At 42.6% G+C, this 16,252-nt stretch overlaps 1 protein-coding gene across 4 annotated transcripts in view; it reads left to right on the top strand.

Annotated features, from left to right (window-relative positions):
- CCDC6 (coiled-coil domain containing 6) overlaps positions 1 to 16,252 on the top strand; it is a 144,134-nt gene that overhangs the window by 57,715 nt on the left and 70,167 nt on the right. For all 4 annotated transcript variants that reach the window (XM_060127170.1, XM_060127168.1, XM_060127169.1 and 1 more), the window contains exon 3: positions 13,986 to 14,114. In XM_060127170.1, coding sequence (XP_059983153.1) covers positions 13,986 to 14,114 — 129 coding nt within the window. The remainder of the gene's footprint in view (positions 1 to 13,985; positions 14,115 to 16,252) is intronic.

Raw genomic sequence — 16,252 nt, 5'->3', positions numbered from 1 at the left:
GCTTCTGGATAAGACCTTGTTATGATAGCCTACTAAAAGAACCTGTGTTGCAGGTGACACTGATGGACAAAGAAGTAAATTGACCTGTTCACCAGGGAAGTGTTTAGCATTTTTCACCCAAAGGCTGCTTAGAGGCTATTTATGAAACAATTTTGGTTTTGTCATTTGTTCTATGGCTATTGTCTCCGATAGTAGTGCTTTTACGTGCATTTCAAAGGAATTCTTTGGTCCTGAGAACAAAACGAGATTATTACTTTAGAGGAGATACCTCCCTTCCCATCTGCTATGATAGAGGTGGTATCTAATACCTTTAAAAACTGAATCAAGTTTATTTAAGTGTAGATGAGTGGAAATCCCTTTGCCCTTTTAGAAGGTCAAGTTTGGAAGATAGCTTCAATGTCTCCAAATATGTTAAGCCCGTCTGAAACAAACAAAAACACACACACAGACAAAAGCATGCAGCTTCCCTCCCTTGTTTTTGTATATATCTGCAAGATAGTTACTGTGATTTTGTGAACACTCTCGTCTGAAAGATCTGCGTACTTCTGAGCCCAGACCATGGGATTGATTGACCTGATTGGTGAAAAGTCTGAAAAAGAGCCTTCTAGTCTAATGCCAAGCCTACATTAGAACTAAATTCAGCCCTGGAATGCCTTGAAGAGAGGTTTTAGTTTAATCATAATTTGTACTTAAAATTTATAAGAAATGTTTTATGAGCAAACTCTTCAGAAGAATTTGATATATAATACTTATGTTAGAAAAAAGTCTAAAAGACTATTCTCTGAAACATTAGCTGTAATTATACTTGGGTGCTGAGCTTATAGGTTATGTTAATTTTCTTTTTTTTTTTTTGGTCTATAAAACTTTTTTTATACAGCAGGTTTTTATTAGTTATCTATTTTATACATATTAGTGTATAGGTGTCAATCCCAATCTCCCAGTTCATCCCACCACCACCACCACCCCATGTTAATTTTCTTATGCTCCTTTCCTTCTCATTTTATAGAAAGCAATGTGCATTACTTTTGCAATCGGAAAATATCTTACTTCCTAAAAAGGAAATTTAAAAATTCTGATGCCTGTTTTGTCCTTACCTTTTGAAACCTCCTTCTGTGTCACTGACTTCTAGAGCTCACAGTCCTGCAGTTGCTACTAAACCAAACTTTAGTCTGCTTACCTGATGCGCAAAAAAGCTAGTCCACTGATACCTGTTTGTGGCGAAGGAGAGTACAGCGTTTATTGCAGGGCACCAAGCAAGGAGAACAGGCAGCTTGTGCTCAAAAGACCTGAACTCCCCAATGGCTTTTAGGGAAGAGTTTTTAAAGACGATGTGAGGGGAGAGGGTTACAAGGTGCATGATGAGCTCGTGCACAATTCTCTCGTTGGTTGATGGCGAGGTAATGGTGATGTTTCAGGAATCTCAGTCATCAACCTTCTGGTTCCAACTGGTCTGGGGTCTATGTGTGCTGGTGGTCAGCATGCAGCTAACTTCTTCTACCTGGTGGGGGTTTTAGTATCTGCAAAACAACTCAAGGATATGGCTTAGGATATTATTTATAGCCCTTGAAGAGGAACTAAAGATCCTTGACTTTGTTTTATGGCTAAACTATTATTATTCTGTCTTGCTTGACTGTTTTCTCACTTCTCTGATTAAATTTGCTCTTTGGAACTCAGAGAAGGCCAAGGAGGCTAAAGCTTTGCTACAAACCAAGAGGCAGGGGTTCCAGCAGGGACGGGGGTAGGATGGAGATCTCTCCCTGGTAAGGCCCTGAAGGGTCCTGCTTGGTTTCACTATCATAGTTGCATCTGTTTGTCATGGACAGCAATGCACGGGAGCTCCTTGCAAAGTCAGGGCTCATTTTGCAGTGATGGAAGATTCTGGACTGCCCAAATCATTACGAGCTAGCATAAACAGAATGCTCTAATGATTGGCTTAACTGTCTTGTCACTCTTGATATGATTCATTCCATTGGCCCCTCAGTCTTAAAACTTAGGAAAAAAAATCCTTAATTCCGCCGCCTGTTAACCACCAACCGCCCCATCACCAGTGCCAACTGGAAGGTCTGTTGTTGCTGAGAGTGATAGTGGTTTTAGCACTCGTGGATTTTCTCCTCAGTTTTTTGTAAGCCCAAGGCATCAGGTTCACTTCCTGCTCTTGGGAAGCCCTGTTCAGTTGTGGCCTACACTCTTCTCGACCAGTACCACTGCCAAAAGGTAATGAATATTTTTTTTTATGTTTTTTTTTAAAAGGCTGGAACAAGAGTGAGATAAGAGTACTAGGTATTATATGTATCTCTGAATCTTTTCCCTATAATCCAATATTCAAATTTTAGACCTTAAAATAACAGATAGGTTTGTAGTTTTGTTCTTTTGATTCACACTTGAAATTGGATCTGGTCCTCAGAAAATAATGCCACTATGACTATAATAGAAATTATTGTACTCATTTTCTTATGGGGGAGGCACATTCTTATTGATGGTTGAAAGCACTTACGAACAAAGGTTTCCTGGATTTCTTAAGTGGCATGGCTTATTTTTACCATTATTGACTTGCTCCCTGAGGTGAAAATGCCTCCTGGAATTAAAGCAGTCGTAGTTTCCTAGCATCTATGGAAAGATGATATATGGAGGGAAGGAAGGAAGTTGTGGGCAAAAACCACTGCTGAAGCTGCCAGTACCAAATGATGTATTGCCGAGCAGTTTGGAGTGAAACTGAGAGGAAGGATTTCAGTAAGTCCCCAAATCTGCCTATTCATCTAGGCAAAGGCTTACCTTCATTTTCCGTCTCCCTCTCCTCCCCTCAGTCTGGAGAAGTAGTTTCTTCTTCCAATACCAAGTGAATGGATGCAGGATTTTTCTGCAGCGTGCATTTCCCTAGCCCCTGCGAGGCTGTGTCTCTGGGCACCTGGAGTGTCCTCAGGCATTAGAAGTGAGTGTAGACCCCCAGTTCCCTTCTCAAGCCTGTACACCAGAATCTGAAGCTGCCTTTTTTTTTTTTTAATATCTTTATTGGAGTATAATTGCTTTACAATGGTGTGTTGATTTCTGCTTTATAACAAAGTGAATCAGCTATATGTATACATATATCCCCATATGTCCTCCCTCTTGCGTCTCCCTCCCACCCTCCCTATCCCACCCCTCTAGGTGGTCACAAAGCACCGAGCTCATCTCCCTGTGCTCTGCGGCTACTTCCCACTAGCTATCTATTTTACATTTGGTAGTGTGTATATTATCAGTGCTACTCTCTCACTTCATCGCAGCTTCCCCTGTGTCCTCAAGTCCATTCTCTACATCTGTGTCTTTATTCCTGTCCGGCCACTAGGTTCATCAGTACTGTTTTTTAAGATTCCATATATATGTGTTAGCATACGGTATTTGTTTTTCTCTTTCTGACTTACTTCACTCTATATGACAGACTCTAGGTCCATCCGTGAGGCTCCCTTTTTTTACTTCAAGTTCTCCAAGTCACTAAGACGGCAGTGCAGTGATCTTGTTTGTTCAGGCAGCAAAATCACATGTCAGGGTGATAAATATGTATGAAACTCTGTTTAGTTCATTTTAAAGGCACCGAGGCTAACACTGCCATTGCATCCATTCAGGTGAAAACTTGTTCCCTGATGGCAGGGGGGAAGAGACCTTGAAATATGTTCTTCATTAAGCTGGCTCGACCAGTGGCCCTCTTGGCTTTTAGTTTTTCAGGGCTATTAATGCTGAGCAGGAAAATTGGCCATCACCTAATAGCTAACAGAACATTTGGGGCAAAGCTGGGTTTTCTGGTTGTTGTTGTTTTTCGTTCCAAATTATCTGAACCTCAGCTTTGTGTGTTCTTTGTTTCTTTTCACGGAGCAAGGGGCGTATACATTGTGTTCCCAATGCATCTGCAAAAGGCTTCTGGGATGTTTTCATTGCATTTTAAATGCTGCAACCACCAGAGGGCAAATTATAAGCCCAAACTTTCCTGTTAGCAGCATGCCAGAAATCTCTCAGTCTAACATAATTTGCACTGTGATTAGAAAATACACTAAATTTGATGCAGTTCTTTAGTCTCCAGAAATCACTGAGTTTATTTTCAAAGTGTGTGCATGTGTGTTGTCATTACGGCCGGAGTTAATGTGCCAGCCTCCCCGAAGGGCAAGGGCAAGGGCAAGGGCAAGGGCAAGGGCAAGGGCTTAGAAGCTCCCAGGCTGACTTCTTTGACGAAATACGGGAAAGCGCGGTAGGAAATAAAGGTAGAAGGAAAAGGAAATTAAAAATAATGAGGTGGGCTTCCCTGGTGGCGCAGTGGTTAAGAATCCGCCTGCCAACGCAGGGGACACGGGTTCAATCCCTGGTCCGGGAAGATCCCACATGCCGCGGAGCAGCTAAGCCCGTGCGCCACGACTACTGGGCCTGCGCTCCAGAGCCTGCGAGCCACAACTACTGAAGCCTGCGCGCCTAGAGCCCGTGCTGCGCAATGAGAGAAGCCACCGCAATGAGAAGCCCGCGCACCGCAACAAAGAGTAGGCCCCGCTCGCCGCAACTAGAGAAAGCCCCCGCGCAGCAACAAAGACCCAAAGCAGCCAAAAGTAAATAAATTAAAAATAAATAAATAAATAATAAGGTGAAGCTGGAGTGAGAGGTTGCTTTCTCCACCAGGATAGGGGTAAGCATTGTTATTTCTAATTGAAAAGGTGAATCTTGGTGTTTGAAGGATACTTGGCTCCACTGTAAATGGACTTGAGCTATCACTGGAAACACTTTTCAAATGATTTCAAAACTACAGTTATAAATGTTGCAACGTTTTGCATTTATTGGGTAAATTTTTTTTTCATTTTCAAAACAGTTTACACTCAGCCCAGTTAGTAATTACCTTAAAATACAGAGTTATAGCCTGCTGCTAATTATCTTTACTTTCCTTTTTCCTCTTTATTCATTAACTGGATAAGAAAGATGGGGCTTTTTATTTTAATTTACAGTAAGGTCTCAGCTTAGAATGAATTCTTTCTTTGGGCTAAATACTCTCTATTCCTCAAAGAAGAAAAGGCTAGTTTTTACGGAATGGATTTTTTTTTGCAGGTTAACTCTAGAGCCTAAAGGACGTCTTTATCTTATTTGTGGAGCATCTTTTTTAAACCTCCCTCCTAACCAGATTTCTTTAAAGGTGTTAATGCTTTTTTTTTTTTTTTTGGCGGTACGCGGGCCTCTCATTGTTGTGGCCTCTCCCGTTGCGGAGCACAGGCTCCGGACGCGCAGGCTCAGCGGCCATGGCTCACAGGCCTAGCCGCTCCGCGGCATGTGGATCTTCCCAGACCGGGGCACGAACCCATGTCCCCTGTATCGGCAGGCGGACTCTCAACCACTGCGCCACCAGGGAAGCCCTAAAGGTGTTAATGCTTTAAGCAGCATGATGCTACTGGGAATCTAGGAAACTCAGACTTAGCCCCTTAGGTATTGTGAGTGGACGGGAAGCCCCATGTACTGGAGCCCTCCGCTCAGAGGTGAGAGCTTGTCCTTGGTGTTGAGGATGCTGACAAGAAAGCAACATTTAAAAAATAATTAATTTTCTGGAAGGGCCTACCTATTTTTTCCCTTGCAAAAGTTATATACGCCTTTCCCTTTAGAAAATGACAGGTTCGAAAGTTCAGGCAAACCTCACCGAGGATAAACGACAGAACTAACAAGATCATGAAGAACTGTTGGAGATCTGGGGAGGGTAGGAACTGAGAAGGAGACCCAGCACCCAAGCCTCCTTTTGTCCTGAGCACATTTGCTATTTATTCGTTACAGAACAGCCAAGAAACTGAATTGTGCTTTTGACAGTTGTGTGGAGCTGGGGTTACAGAAGTCAGAACACGGGGCTGGCCACAGGTGAGGACAAAGAAAAGTCACCCCCACTTTAAGCTGGAATCATGAAGAGCTACACCCTCAGGACCAGAGTGAACCAGTTTTGCATCATCTGGGTGAGCTAGAGAGCTAGCTTTGGTTTAGGCTTAAGGTAGACCCAGACCTCTGGTGCCTGGCAGAAGAAAATGGAATTTTCTGGAGGAAGGTACCATCACCCTAGGCCACAGGTTTCACCTACAAATAAAATTTTATTGAATTTTGGGTGCATTTTGAGGGACTATCCTTACAGGACTTTAGGAGAGATTAGAAGTGGGTGTGAGTCAAAGACAGGATCATGGAAGACTTTGGTTTTGGCCTCCATGACTGGAAGAACAGAGTTCTTTCCCACCATTTAAGGTGGAAAAGATGGCAAGTGGAGTAGACTTGGAGTGGCAAGGTCAGAAGTGCAGTTGAGATGTCTAGACATCCAAATGTAAGTAACAAATAGGCAGGTTCTCTCAACAAGAGAAGTCTGGGCTAAAGATATAAATTTGGGAGTGTTGTTATTAATTAATTAATGCCTGGAGAAGAAGACCAAAGACACAGGAGATCACGTAGAGAGACTGCAAGGACAAGCCAGAGTGGAGGAAGGTATTATCGACATATGTAACCAACACAAAACTACAAATCAGCAAGAAAAACAGACAACACCAAAGAGAAATGGCTAGAGACTTGAACTGGTTCTTCATATAAACAGGTAGCTAAATGGCCAGTAACCATATGGAAGGGTACACAACCCAATTAGTAATCAGGAAAGGTGAAATAAACCACAGAAAGAAAGATATTACTAGAGAATCCCCATGCATACCGTCAGAGAATGGAAATAGTTTCAACCATTTAAAAATAATTTGGCATTACCTAATGAAGTTGGAAATATTCATTGTCTTTAACCCAGCACTTCCACCCCTAGGTATATCTTACAGTGTTGGCACGTGTGCATCAGATGTGTAGAAGAATGTTCTTTGTGACATTTGTTCATAATAGTGAAAAACTAGAAATGACCTAAATACCCATCATCTGTAGAGTGGATAAATTTTGATATACTCATCCAATGGGATATTATCAGGCAATAAAAATACACACCTCAGCTATACTCAATAACAGGGGTGAATGAAATCAGAATTTCATTTAGCAGAAGGTGCTAGACAAAAAAGAATATAAAATCAAGCAAAAACTAATGCTTAGAAATAATAGTAAAATCTTTTAAGATAAAAGGTGCAAAGAAGTGAATACGATAAGACTCAGGAGAGCATTTACCTCTAGGGGATAGAGGATGTGATCTGGAAGGGATGCACTGGGCTTTGGGGTGCTGGCGATGTTATATTTCTTGATTTGGGGCCATATATATATATATATATATATTAATATACACCAGTGATATCCTTTCTACTTGCCTGGTTATTTTGCTCATCCGGAGGCTTAATCTAGGGGGAAAGAGTCTGTAGGAAGTGAGGTCATTCATTACCATTCATCCAGTCAGTATTTGCATAGATAAGACATTTTTCTAGATGCTCTAGGGTAGAGTTGAGCAAATCCTGGTCACTGCTGTTCATAGAGCTCACAGTGCTGTCAGGGTGATTGAGAGTGCACCCAGGTGCTCAAGGGTGGCAGCACACGTCAGGGATAAGAATAAAGGCTTTGAAGCCAGAAGCCTGTATTTTAAGCCAGGATCTACCTGTTACCAGCTGTGTGACTCTGGGCAGCTTACCTCATTTCTCGAAGCTGCGGCTTCATAATGTGCAAAATGCAGATGGTAGTATCTACCACAGAGTTAGAAATAGTAAGTGCATTGATGTGCATGAAGTGCTTGCTCCATAGTAACTAGTGCCTTGAAGTGTTAGCTGCTTTTTGAAGTAACTCAGAGAAAGGATATGAAACCACCATGAATGTAACTCATAGAAAGGATATGAAAACACCATGAACAAGATGTGGAGATGCACCGGAAGCACACTGCGCTCATCCCAGCCTGAAGAGCGGGGAGTATACGTGATGCTGAGGGCGTATGGGAAGGAGCTGTGGGAGTTTCAGAAAGTTGGAGGGAGGGGTCCAGGTACCCTAGTCAGAGGGCAGTGTGACCAGGGCTGTGGGCTCGGGGTGCAGCAGCTTGTGTTAGCGTAGTCCTGTGTGACCGGCGTGTGGTCTGGAAGCCCCTGGGCTGGAGTGGTCTGTAGACACGTTTGCCTGGGATCATAGGCTTCTTTTTTTTTTTTTTTTTTTTTTTTGCGGTATGCGGGCCTCTCACTGTTGTGGCCTCTCCTGTCGCGGAGCACAGGCTCCGGACGCGCAGGTTCAACAGCCATGGCTCACGGGCGCAGCCGCTCCGCGGCATGTGGGATCTTCCCGGACCGGGGCACGAACCCGTGTCTCCTGCATCGGCAGGCGGACTCTCAACCACTGCGCCACCAGGGAAGCCCATAGGCTTCATTTTTTAAAATGTGTTTTTTCAGGGAAAGAGTCTTTAGAAGAAGACACGAGCTGTGCCTCTAACTGCAGTTAGTACCACTTTCTGTGCTGAGACCCATCATTCTTTGTTTGCCAGATGCCTGGACCCTGAAGGCATTAACGTTTATAAACCTTAGACTGTCACTTGGGTTGAGTGTGAAAGTAGCATGAGGAAACCATGGGAAACTTGCATGGGGAGTGGATCATGGGAGGAGTTGAACGTCATACCAGTGAGTTTGGACTTACTCTGCAGTTAGTAGGGAGCCATTGCAAGGTTTTGAGCAGGGTGTTGAATGCATAGAAAACTCTATTAGTTTAGTCTAGCATGATCTACACTGGACCTGGGGGCATCCATTAGGAGGCTTTGGCAGTGGCCCGGTGAAAAGGAACAAAAGACTTGAACTAGAGCACAGAAAGCACAGGGTATATTTGACAGCTGTTCTGGGGGCTGAGTTAATGCCATTTGGTAACTGATGAGGTGTGTGTTGAATGAGAATAATAGTACCAGTGACAGAAGGAGGAAGGAGGTGGGCATAAGTGTGGGCCCAGGAGGCATTTAGTGGTGAGGCACTGAGTTTGAGGTGGGAGGCAGGCTTTCTGCTCGGCAGAACGGTTTAGAGTTGGTTAAGAGACTCAGTGTTGTGAGAGAGTTCTGAACTTTTTTCTCAAAGGCCATGTTAACTGCATGATACAGTAGGTCCTCTACATGCAAACGAGTTCTGTTCCCAGAGCGCGTCTGTAAGTCCAATTTGTTCGTTAGTCCAACAGAGTTAGCCTAGGTACCCAACTAACACAATCATCTATATAGTACTGTCACACAAGTAATATTAATGCATAAAAAACAAACACAAAAAAGAAAACATTTTTAATCTTACACTTCAGTACCTTGAAAAGTACAGTAGTACTAGCTGTATCACTGCTGCTTTTTTTTTTGCGGTACGTGGGCCTCTCACTGTTGTGGCCTCTCCCATTGCGGAGCACAGGCTCCGGACGCGCAGGCTCAGCGGCCATGGCTTACGGGCCCAGCCGTTCCACGGCATGTGGCATCTTCCTGGACTGGGGCATGAACCCTTGTCCCGTGCATCGGCAAGTGGACTCTCAACCACTACGCCAGGGTAGCCCTATCACTGCTGCTTTTACACTTGCTTCCGGACATCCTGGGCTTGAAATAAAGATACTGTACTACTGTACTCTATACAGTACTTACAATAAAGTACACAAAAGCACAACCAATCGCAGAGGATGCGCGTACATGACAATGTACGCCAGACACGTGAACTAACTTACGTGATTGGATGTGTCGAACGCACGTTCGCATCTTTGAAAGCTTGCAACTTGAAGGTTCGTGTGTAGGGGATTTACTGTGATTGTTTATGACAGTCCAATGACTTAATGTGGTCACTGTCCTATGGTGGGCTTTACTTGGTCCAGTGCAAGTGGCCCATAGTCCTTGGTGGTTGTCAATAAACCAGGCACGTTGGTTGCAGAACTGTGGGTGGTACACAGAGAGAATGATTAGTGTTGACTAGTGAAAACAGAGGTGGGGGCATCTTGGGTTTATCCTCAAGTTGCACTGAGAAGGGTGGGTCCCGGGGCTGGTGGCCGGAAGGCATGCCTCATTTGGCACTGGCTGGATTGACAAGAAGCCCAGACACACTTGCAAACACACTTCGCCCAGCCTGGGATTTGGCACACCTGCCGTGTGCTGAGTGGGTGGCCTGACTCATCCATGTGCACCTGCAGTGGTGCCTTTACCTGCTGGAGAGAATTTTTGCCCAGAAGAAAAGCCATTCAGTGAAGAGTGCTTGAATCTCCGATATAAGAAGCCTGGTTTACTGAAGTGGCTCCGGAAAGCTTTTGTAAATTATGAGAAAGACAACAATTATTGGTAATTCACTGATGCTTAAGGCTTGCCTGTTTTTAGATCAACTTAATGCTATACTTGTGCTTTTTAATGGGCTGGAAATTGGCTTTGGGACTCCGTATGTGAGTGGATACAGTCAAAAAATGCTCATGTTTGAGTACTTAGAATTTTACAGGTTCGTAGTTGTATTTTTGCTTATAGCTTGTTCACTTATGTTAATATATTTTTCATGCTGAATCCTAAGGAACAAATCTTTATTTATATAACCCTAATTCCATTGAAAATATGCTGCCAGTGGATCATCGGTTATATAACATAATTTCCGTTCTATAAGGTTTTTTGTTGTTAATGTTAAAAGTATATTGCACGGGTAAGAGTCCCAAAACTCTTCCATAGTCTTTGAGATTGACTTTATAAGAAGTATATTTACAGAAAATTCTGATTTTGGAAACAAATTTTAATCTACTTAAGCATTTTGCTTTAGATATTTTGAAGGCAAACACATGAATTTTTTTCAAACACATTAATAGAATTTGCTTGACTATTTACTTCTTAGGTTGAATGACTTTTGTTCTAGCTCAGGATCTCTGACCTAACTGAAAGATTAAAAATCGTTCATAAAGTGTTAAGACCTTTGGTAAGAAATTTAAATCATGGCTTGAATTTTATGCCCACGTTGAAGATGCTACTCAGAGATGAAACCGGAGTTTAGTTCTTTTGATAGGTCCTGGGTCAGCCTAAACCAGGCTTCCTTTTAGGGTTTTCGTTTATGGTGTCATGGGCTACAGCTTTAAAATAGGCAGGTGGAGGGAATTCCCTGGCGGTCCAGTGGTTAGGACGCCGTGCTTCCACTGATGGGGGCACGGTTGGATCCCTGGTCAGGGAACTAAGATCCCGCATGCTGTAAGGCGCGGCAAAATGCAGAAAATAATAAAATAAAATAGGCAGGTGGATTCAGGGTGTTGGTTCCAGTCCTCCTGGGGCCACATGGCTTGAATATACATGGAGTCTATTTAAAACAGAAACGGTTTCTGAATTTTTCTCAGGCAACCTGTTATGAGGCAAACTCTATGGCTGTTAGTTCCTCACGTTCTCTTTCCCTGCTCTGCCCCCCTTCTCCTTGCCCATCTTAATTCTCATCTCATAATTGCTTTGGTGGGGGTTGTTTCTGTATTTTTCTCTGTGTTTTTCTTTGTATTGGTGGTGTCTTTGTTCCAAGGAAGAACCAGATTTTCTATTTCTAGTATTCTGTTCAGAAACTCCATGCCCTGCCCCTAGATTGCCTGTCGCCCGAGAGATGGCAGAGCAAAGCAGGCAGCAGAGCCATGTGTTCCAGGTCTGTCTTTGGGGGACAATGAAAACTGTGAGTCTTTGGCAGAGTTAGAGCTCAGGATGGCTTGACATTTTCCCAGTGGGTTAGCATAACCCAGGGACCTCGCGTGAGTTCTGGTAACGACAGCTTATTCCTCAGGGTATGGCTCTTGAGAGGAAAAGGCCTTTTCAAATTGAGAGCTTTTTATAGATTTCATTACTAGTTGAATCTGTATTCTTATAGGAAATACCTAATCAGATATTGACGGTGTTGGGCCATCTGTCTGCTATGAGTATTTCCCTCTAAGCCAATGAGAACCTTACCTTCGCTCAGATTGATATTCTACGACAACTGCTGCTTGGGGGGCAAGAGATTTTTCAACATTAGATTGCATCCTTTATTGTTTTAATTTACTTCAAGGCAGAAGCATAACGCTAAAAAAAGGCGGAAGGGGGCTCTTTCAAATAAAAAAGACAGCAATTGAAAACATATTAGAGGAAAACACAGCTAATATTTTTAAAAAGCTATGCAAATGGTTTAAAGGTTTTAAGACTACAGTTCATTTTTCTAAAACCAGTGGATATCATTTAAGCTTAGTGTTCATAAACTATTTTAGGGCAAGGATAATGTCTTAACCATAGATTGTACTCCCTCTAGCATAATACATTCAGGTAGAAGACATGCCACACAGGTAATGTTTATAGAATACAGGTGTTAGTTGAAGATGTACATGTTTTGCTATTTTTTCCTCGTAAGTGATGCTTTTCCCACTCAGGTCTTTGTGTCCGAAATGCTGGAAACTCTTCTCATCCTCTGTGCGTTCCTCTTAGTTCTTTTAATTACTGCTTGGTCTTGCAGAAACTGAGTTTTAAAGGGTTAGCTAAAAATAGACTCATCGCTGTAAGCACCTCTTCACATCTGCTTTCTTTCTCGGTCCCTGCAAGGTTGACCAGTTTTTTTTGGAGTTGTGCATCAAAAACAGTTGGAGGGAAAACAGCATCTGTTTAGTCAACATTTCCAGTGTTGGAAGAAGATGTCAGATTTTTAACTGTTTTTGTTTTCTTTTTAAACACCAAGTATGGTGCTTTCAGAGCAATGGAAATTGTTTCAAATGTGGAGATGGTTAGGTGTAGCCTTTTGAGGTCCGTCAGGCCCACTGAGCTCTCTGTTGTCCATCTCACCCTGTGCAGGGTTTACAAAGAAACGTAGCATCCACTGGGTGGGCATATATGGCTCACTGTTTTCTACATTCAGTCATTTGACCTTGCGAATGCCACGGGCGCACTAGGCACTTGTGGATGGAGGAGTGTGAAGCCAGCCCCTCTGAGGATTGCTCAGGATCCGGTGGGAGAACTCTGGTTTAGAGTTCAGAGCAGGGCCCCAAGCTCTGCCGCCTTACAGATGAATTACCTTGATCCATTAACCTGTTTCGTCACATATGAAATGGGGGTGATCATGCCTGCCTAACACGTGTGATGAGCCTGCTATGCACTGCCTGCCTGAGGAAATGGTTTTGAAGGTAGAATTAGGGAGTGGTGTCATCTTAGACCCCACAATCCAGCTAGGTGTGCTTTATTGTTCTTAGTAGTTTTTGCTTAATCTGTCCATGGTTCTGAAAATACCAGGCCCTGTGGCTCTCATTCCCTTCCCCCCCTACCATGAATCAACAGCCCCTCCCAGCTGAGAACCTTAGAAATAATGCACAGTGATTCATGAGAACCCCAGTCGTTGTGTGTCCACTGAATTTCTTTTATTCTCTTTTGGTTTTGAAGGTTGGAGTACATTTTTTTTTTAATTTCTTTTGCAGCAGCACCATAACCTTATCTTTTAATTTCATAAGTAAGAGGCCTTGCCTTTTGGTTTTTTAGGAAAGATGTAGGAGGTGTGATGTTTGGTCTCATTACAGAAAGTTAATTATTTGTACTTATTTTTGCCAAGCATGCTTACTTAGTACATTGGGAAACAGCATTCAGAATAATTTACTAAGTATTTTTTGTGATTGTAGCATCTCTTCCCTCTCTCCACACATTGTATAAATGCAAGTAAACTGTAATTCATTCAATAAAAACCAACAGTTGCAAAATTTCTATTTTTTAGTAATTTTTATGCTCACGGTATAAAAATTTAAGAGTACCAAAGGGTTATATATATGCTGGAAAGTAAGTTTTCTTCCTTTCCTCATCCCCAGTTGTTCCCTACAGAGATAACCACTTACATGTTCTTAAAAATGGAAATCGGTGTTTAATCATGGTTTGATGCTCTGATATATTTGCCCTGTCATTTCTTGGCCTTTTCACTAAGATCAAGTGCCTCTGACTGTGCACTGTAATTTTTGGTTATAAGTTAGAGGAATCAGGAGCAAGTTACTAGGTGTACACTTGGACATATGAGCAGAAATGACTAATGTAACTTTATGATATACTCGGTTTAACTAGCTTTCGGAGCCGTTGTTCCCATGGCTTTTGAGTGTCTTGCTTTCCACATCTGTGTTTTTTCATTTTGCAGTTGCAGCATGAGAAAGCTGAGCTAGAACAGCACCTCGAGCAGGAACAGGAATTCCAGGTCAACAAACTGATGAAGAAAATTAAGAAACTGGAGAACGATACCATTTCTAAGCAGCTTACGTTAGAACAGGTAAAAATGTATAGTTCTCTCTGTACTCTTTTTAGGATCGTTATAGTTATATATATTTCTCATATCATCAACTGTTCTTTCAAGCTTTAAGAGGTCCTGAGGAATGTCAGTGAAAAATGTTTTTCAACTTTTTCTTCCCACAGTGGCGGCTTCCTCTCTGAAGTACACATTGGCAGATCTGCATAGCACCTGCTCACTCTTTCACACACTTGTGCTTTTCTTAACCACAATTAATAAAGTTTCAGGAGATACGTTGTGATGTACTGATTTATAGGCAGGAAATGTTAGGTTCCTTTTGCAAAAGGGGGAAGAATATGTTTTTAACCACAGGATCGTTTCTGTGAAATTTCCTGAGACGGTGTGGCTGTGGAACTAAAACTTTTCTTTCAAGCGTTCTTCAGAACAATTAGCATTTTCTGTCTTTGAATTATTAGCAACCTTATATGAACCCTGTCTTTTCCCACCTAGATTTGTTGATACGGGTGTGGAGCCCTAGACTTAGTTGCACGTCCTGGTTCAGCCACTGATGAGTTTTGTGACCTTGCATTAACTTCATTAACTTCTCTGGGCCCAGGTTTGCCATTTGCAAACAGAGAAGCACAAACTAAAGTCAGGTGTGGCAAGCTTAAAAAGGTACAGAAGGCAGAAGGTGATAGCGCACAGTTTCTTCGGCCATTGCCCTTGGTAGACATTGGTATTTGAGCACAGGTCTTGCCTTAGGAGGCCAGGCTGGTCCTTATTTGCCAACTCACAGAATCGTGGACCGCCGTTATCAGTCCTTCCAAGTTGGGGTGTCAGACAGAAGCTCCTAGCGCTTTTCCCCACGCTCTTTTTCCAGAGTTAGAAGAGGCTGACCGTAGTCTACTGCCACCTGGTCTCCGTGTCAGATTCAGCGTGTTCACATTTTCTAGTTCTTTGCGATGTGGATCCCAATTACCACTTTGATGGTCTGGCCAAGCTCTTCATGCAGACTTGTCTGATTTCTCCCAATTTTAGGATCTTTCTGTGCATCTTACTCCATGCTGACTGGTTCTTGAATCACCCTCGGGACCATTCTCATTTCGTCATTGTACTTGAGACTGAAACCGTGACGGGAATGTCAGGCTTGAGAGGAAGCCAGGGTTTGTTTTAAACTAATTGGACTGACTGTTGGTGTTTGTGTTATTCTTGTATCTACCTATATCAAAGGGTGGAACGTCACTGGGTTTTCTAAGACTATGAATAATGGCCTTGGAAATTTTTCCATTCCTTCTAGGTTAAAGAACAAAAAAGCTTCATTTCCAAGGGTTGGCTGTTTTACACATATCCAGAGTAATCGATTCTTACCCGTCCTCTTTGGAATTCAGATGCAATTTCTAAATTTAGAAAACTCCCCCACATCCCCCCTCCCCACCCCGACCCTGCCTCCAGCTTAAAGCATTTTGTTCCAAAGTTCACCTTTAATTTCCAGGGTAGGCAATAGCCAGTTCTTTCCAATTAAAGTTTTGAAGATTCTTGTTTAAGTCCCTGACATACCAAGAACTCGTTACTGGTACTTGTTAATCAAGAGTTAACCAAGTGGCCAGGTGAAATTTTCACAGTGGTTAGTATTGTGAGAGCTTCACTTGGTCAACACCTTCCCTGTGATGGCTGTCAATAACGGAAGTAGCTTCTATCTTGTGTTTGTTTACAGGCTCCTTGAGGAGACTTTGGAGCTCTGACCCCCACAGTTTAGTTGTGGCCACAAGGTGGAGGTAGTGGCCTAGAGTCAGAAAGAGAAGGGTTGACTGATCCTACTGTCCCTGGGAGAGAGGATGGATGGCTGCACGGTCTTAAGGCTGTTTGGAAACTTTAGTGACTAAATGCTTTTAAAATGAGGCCCAAAGGCATACATTCTCCCAAAGTTAATGATTTAGTCCACTGTAAGGCTTCTTTCAGACCTCAGCACCAAAGAAATGGATTTCCACAATGGAATGTGTGCATTGCAAAGCCCTAAACTAGAAATTATCCTCAGATCTGGGATATCAAGTCCTTATTTTATATTTTTAATTTTATTTAAAAAATTTTTTATTGGAGTATAGTTGATTTACAATGTTGTGTTAGTTGCAGGTGTACAGCGAAGTGAATCAGTTATACATGTAAATATATCTGCTCTTTTT

This window comes from Lagenorhynchus albirostris, chromosome 16 (assembly GCF_949774975.1).
Source record: "Lagenorhynchus albirostris chromosome 16, mLagAlb1.1, whole genome shotgun sequence".
Lineage (NCBI taxonomy): Eukaryota > Metazoa > Chordata > Mammalia > Artiodactyla > Delphinidae > Lagenorhynchus > Lagenorhynchus albirostris.
The sequence above is the reverse complement of the archived record's forward strand: the minus strand, read 5'-3'. Positions and strand labels throughout refer to the sequence as shown.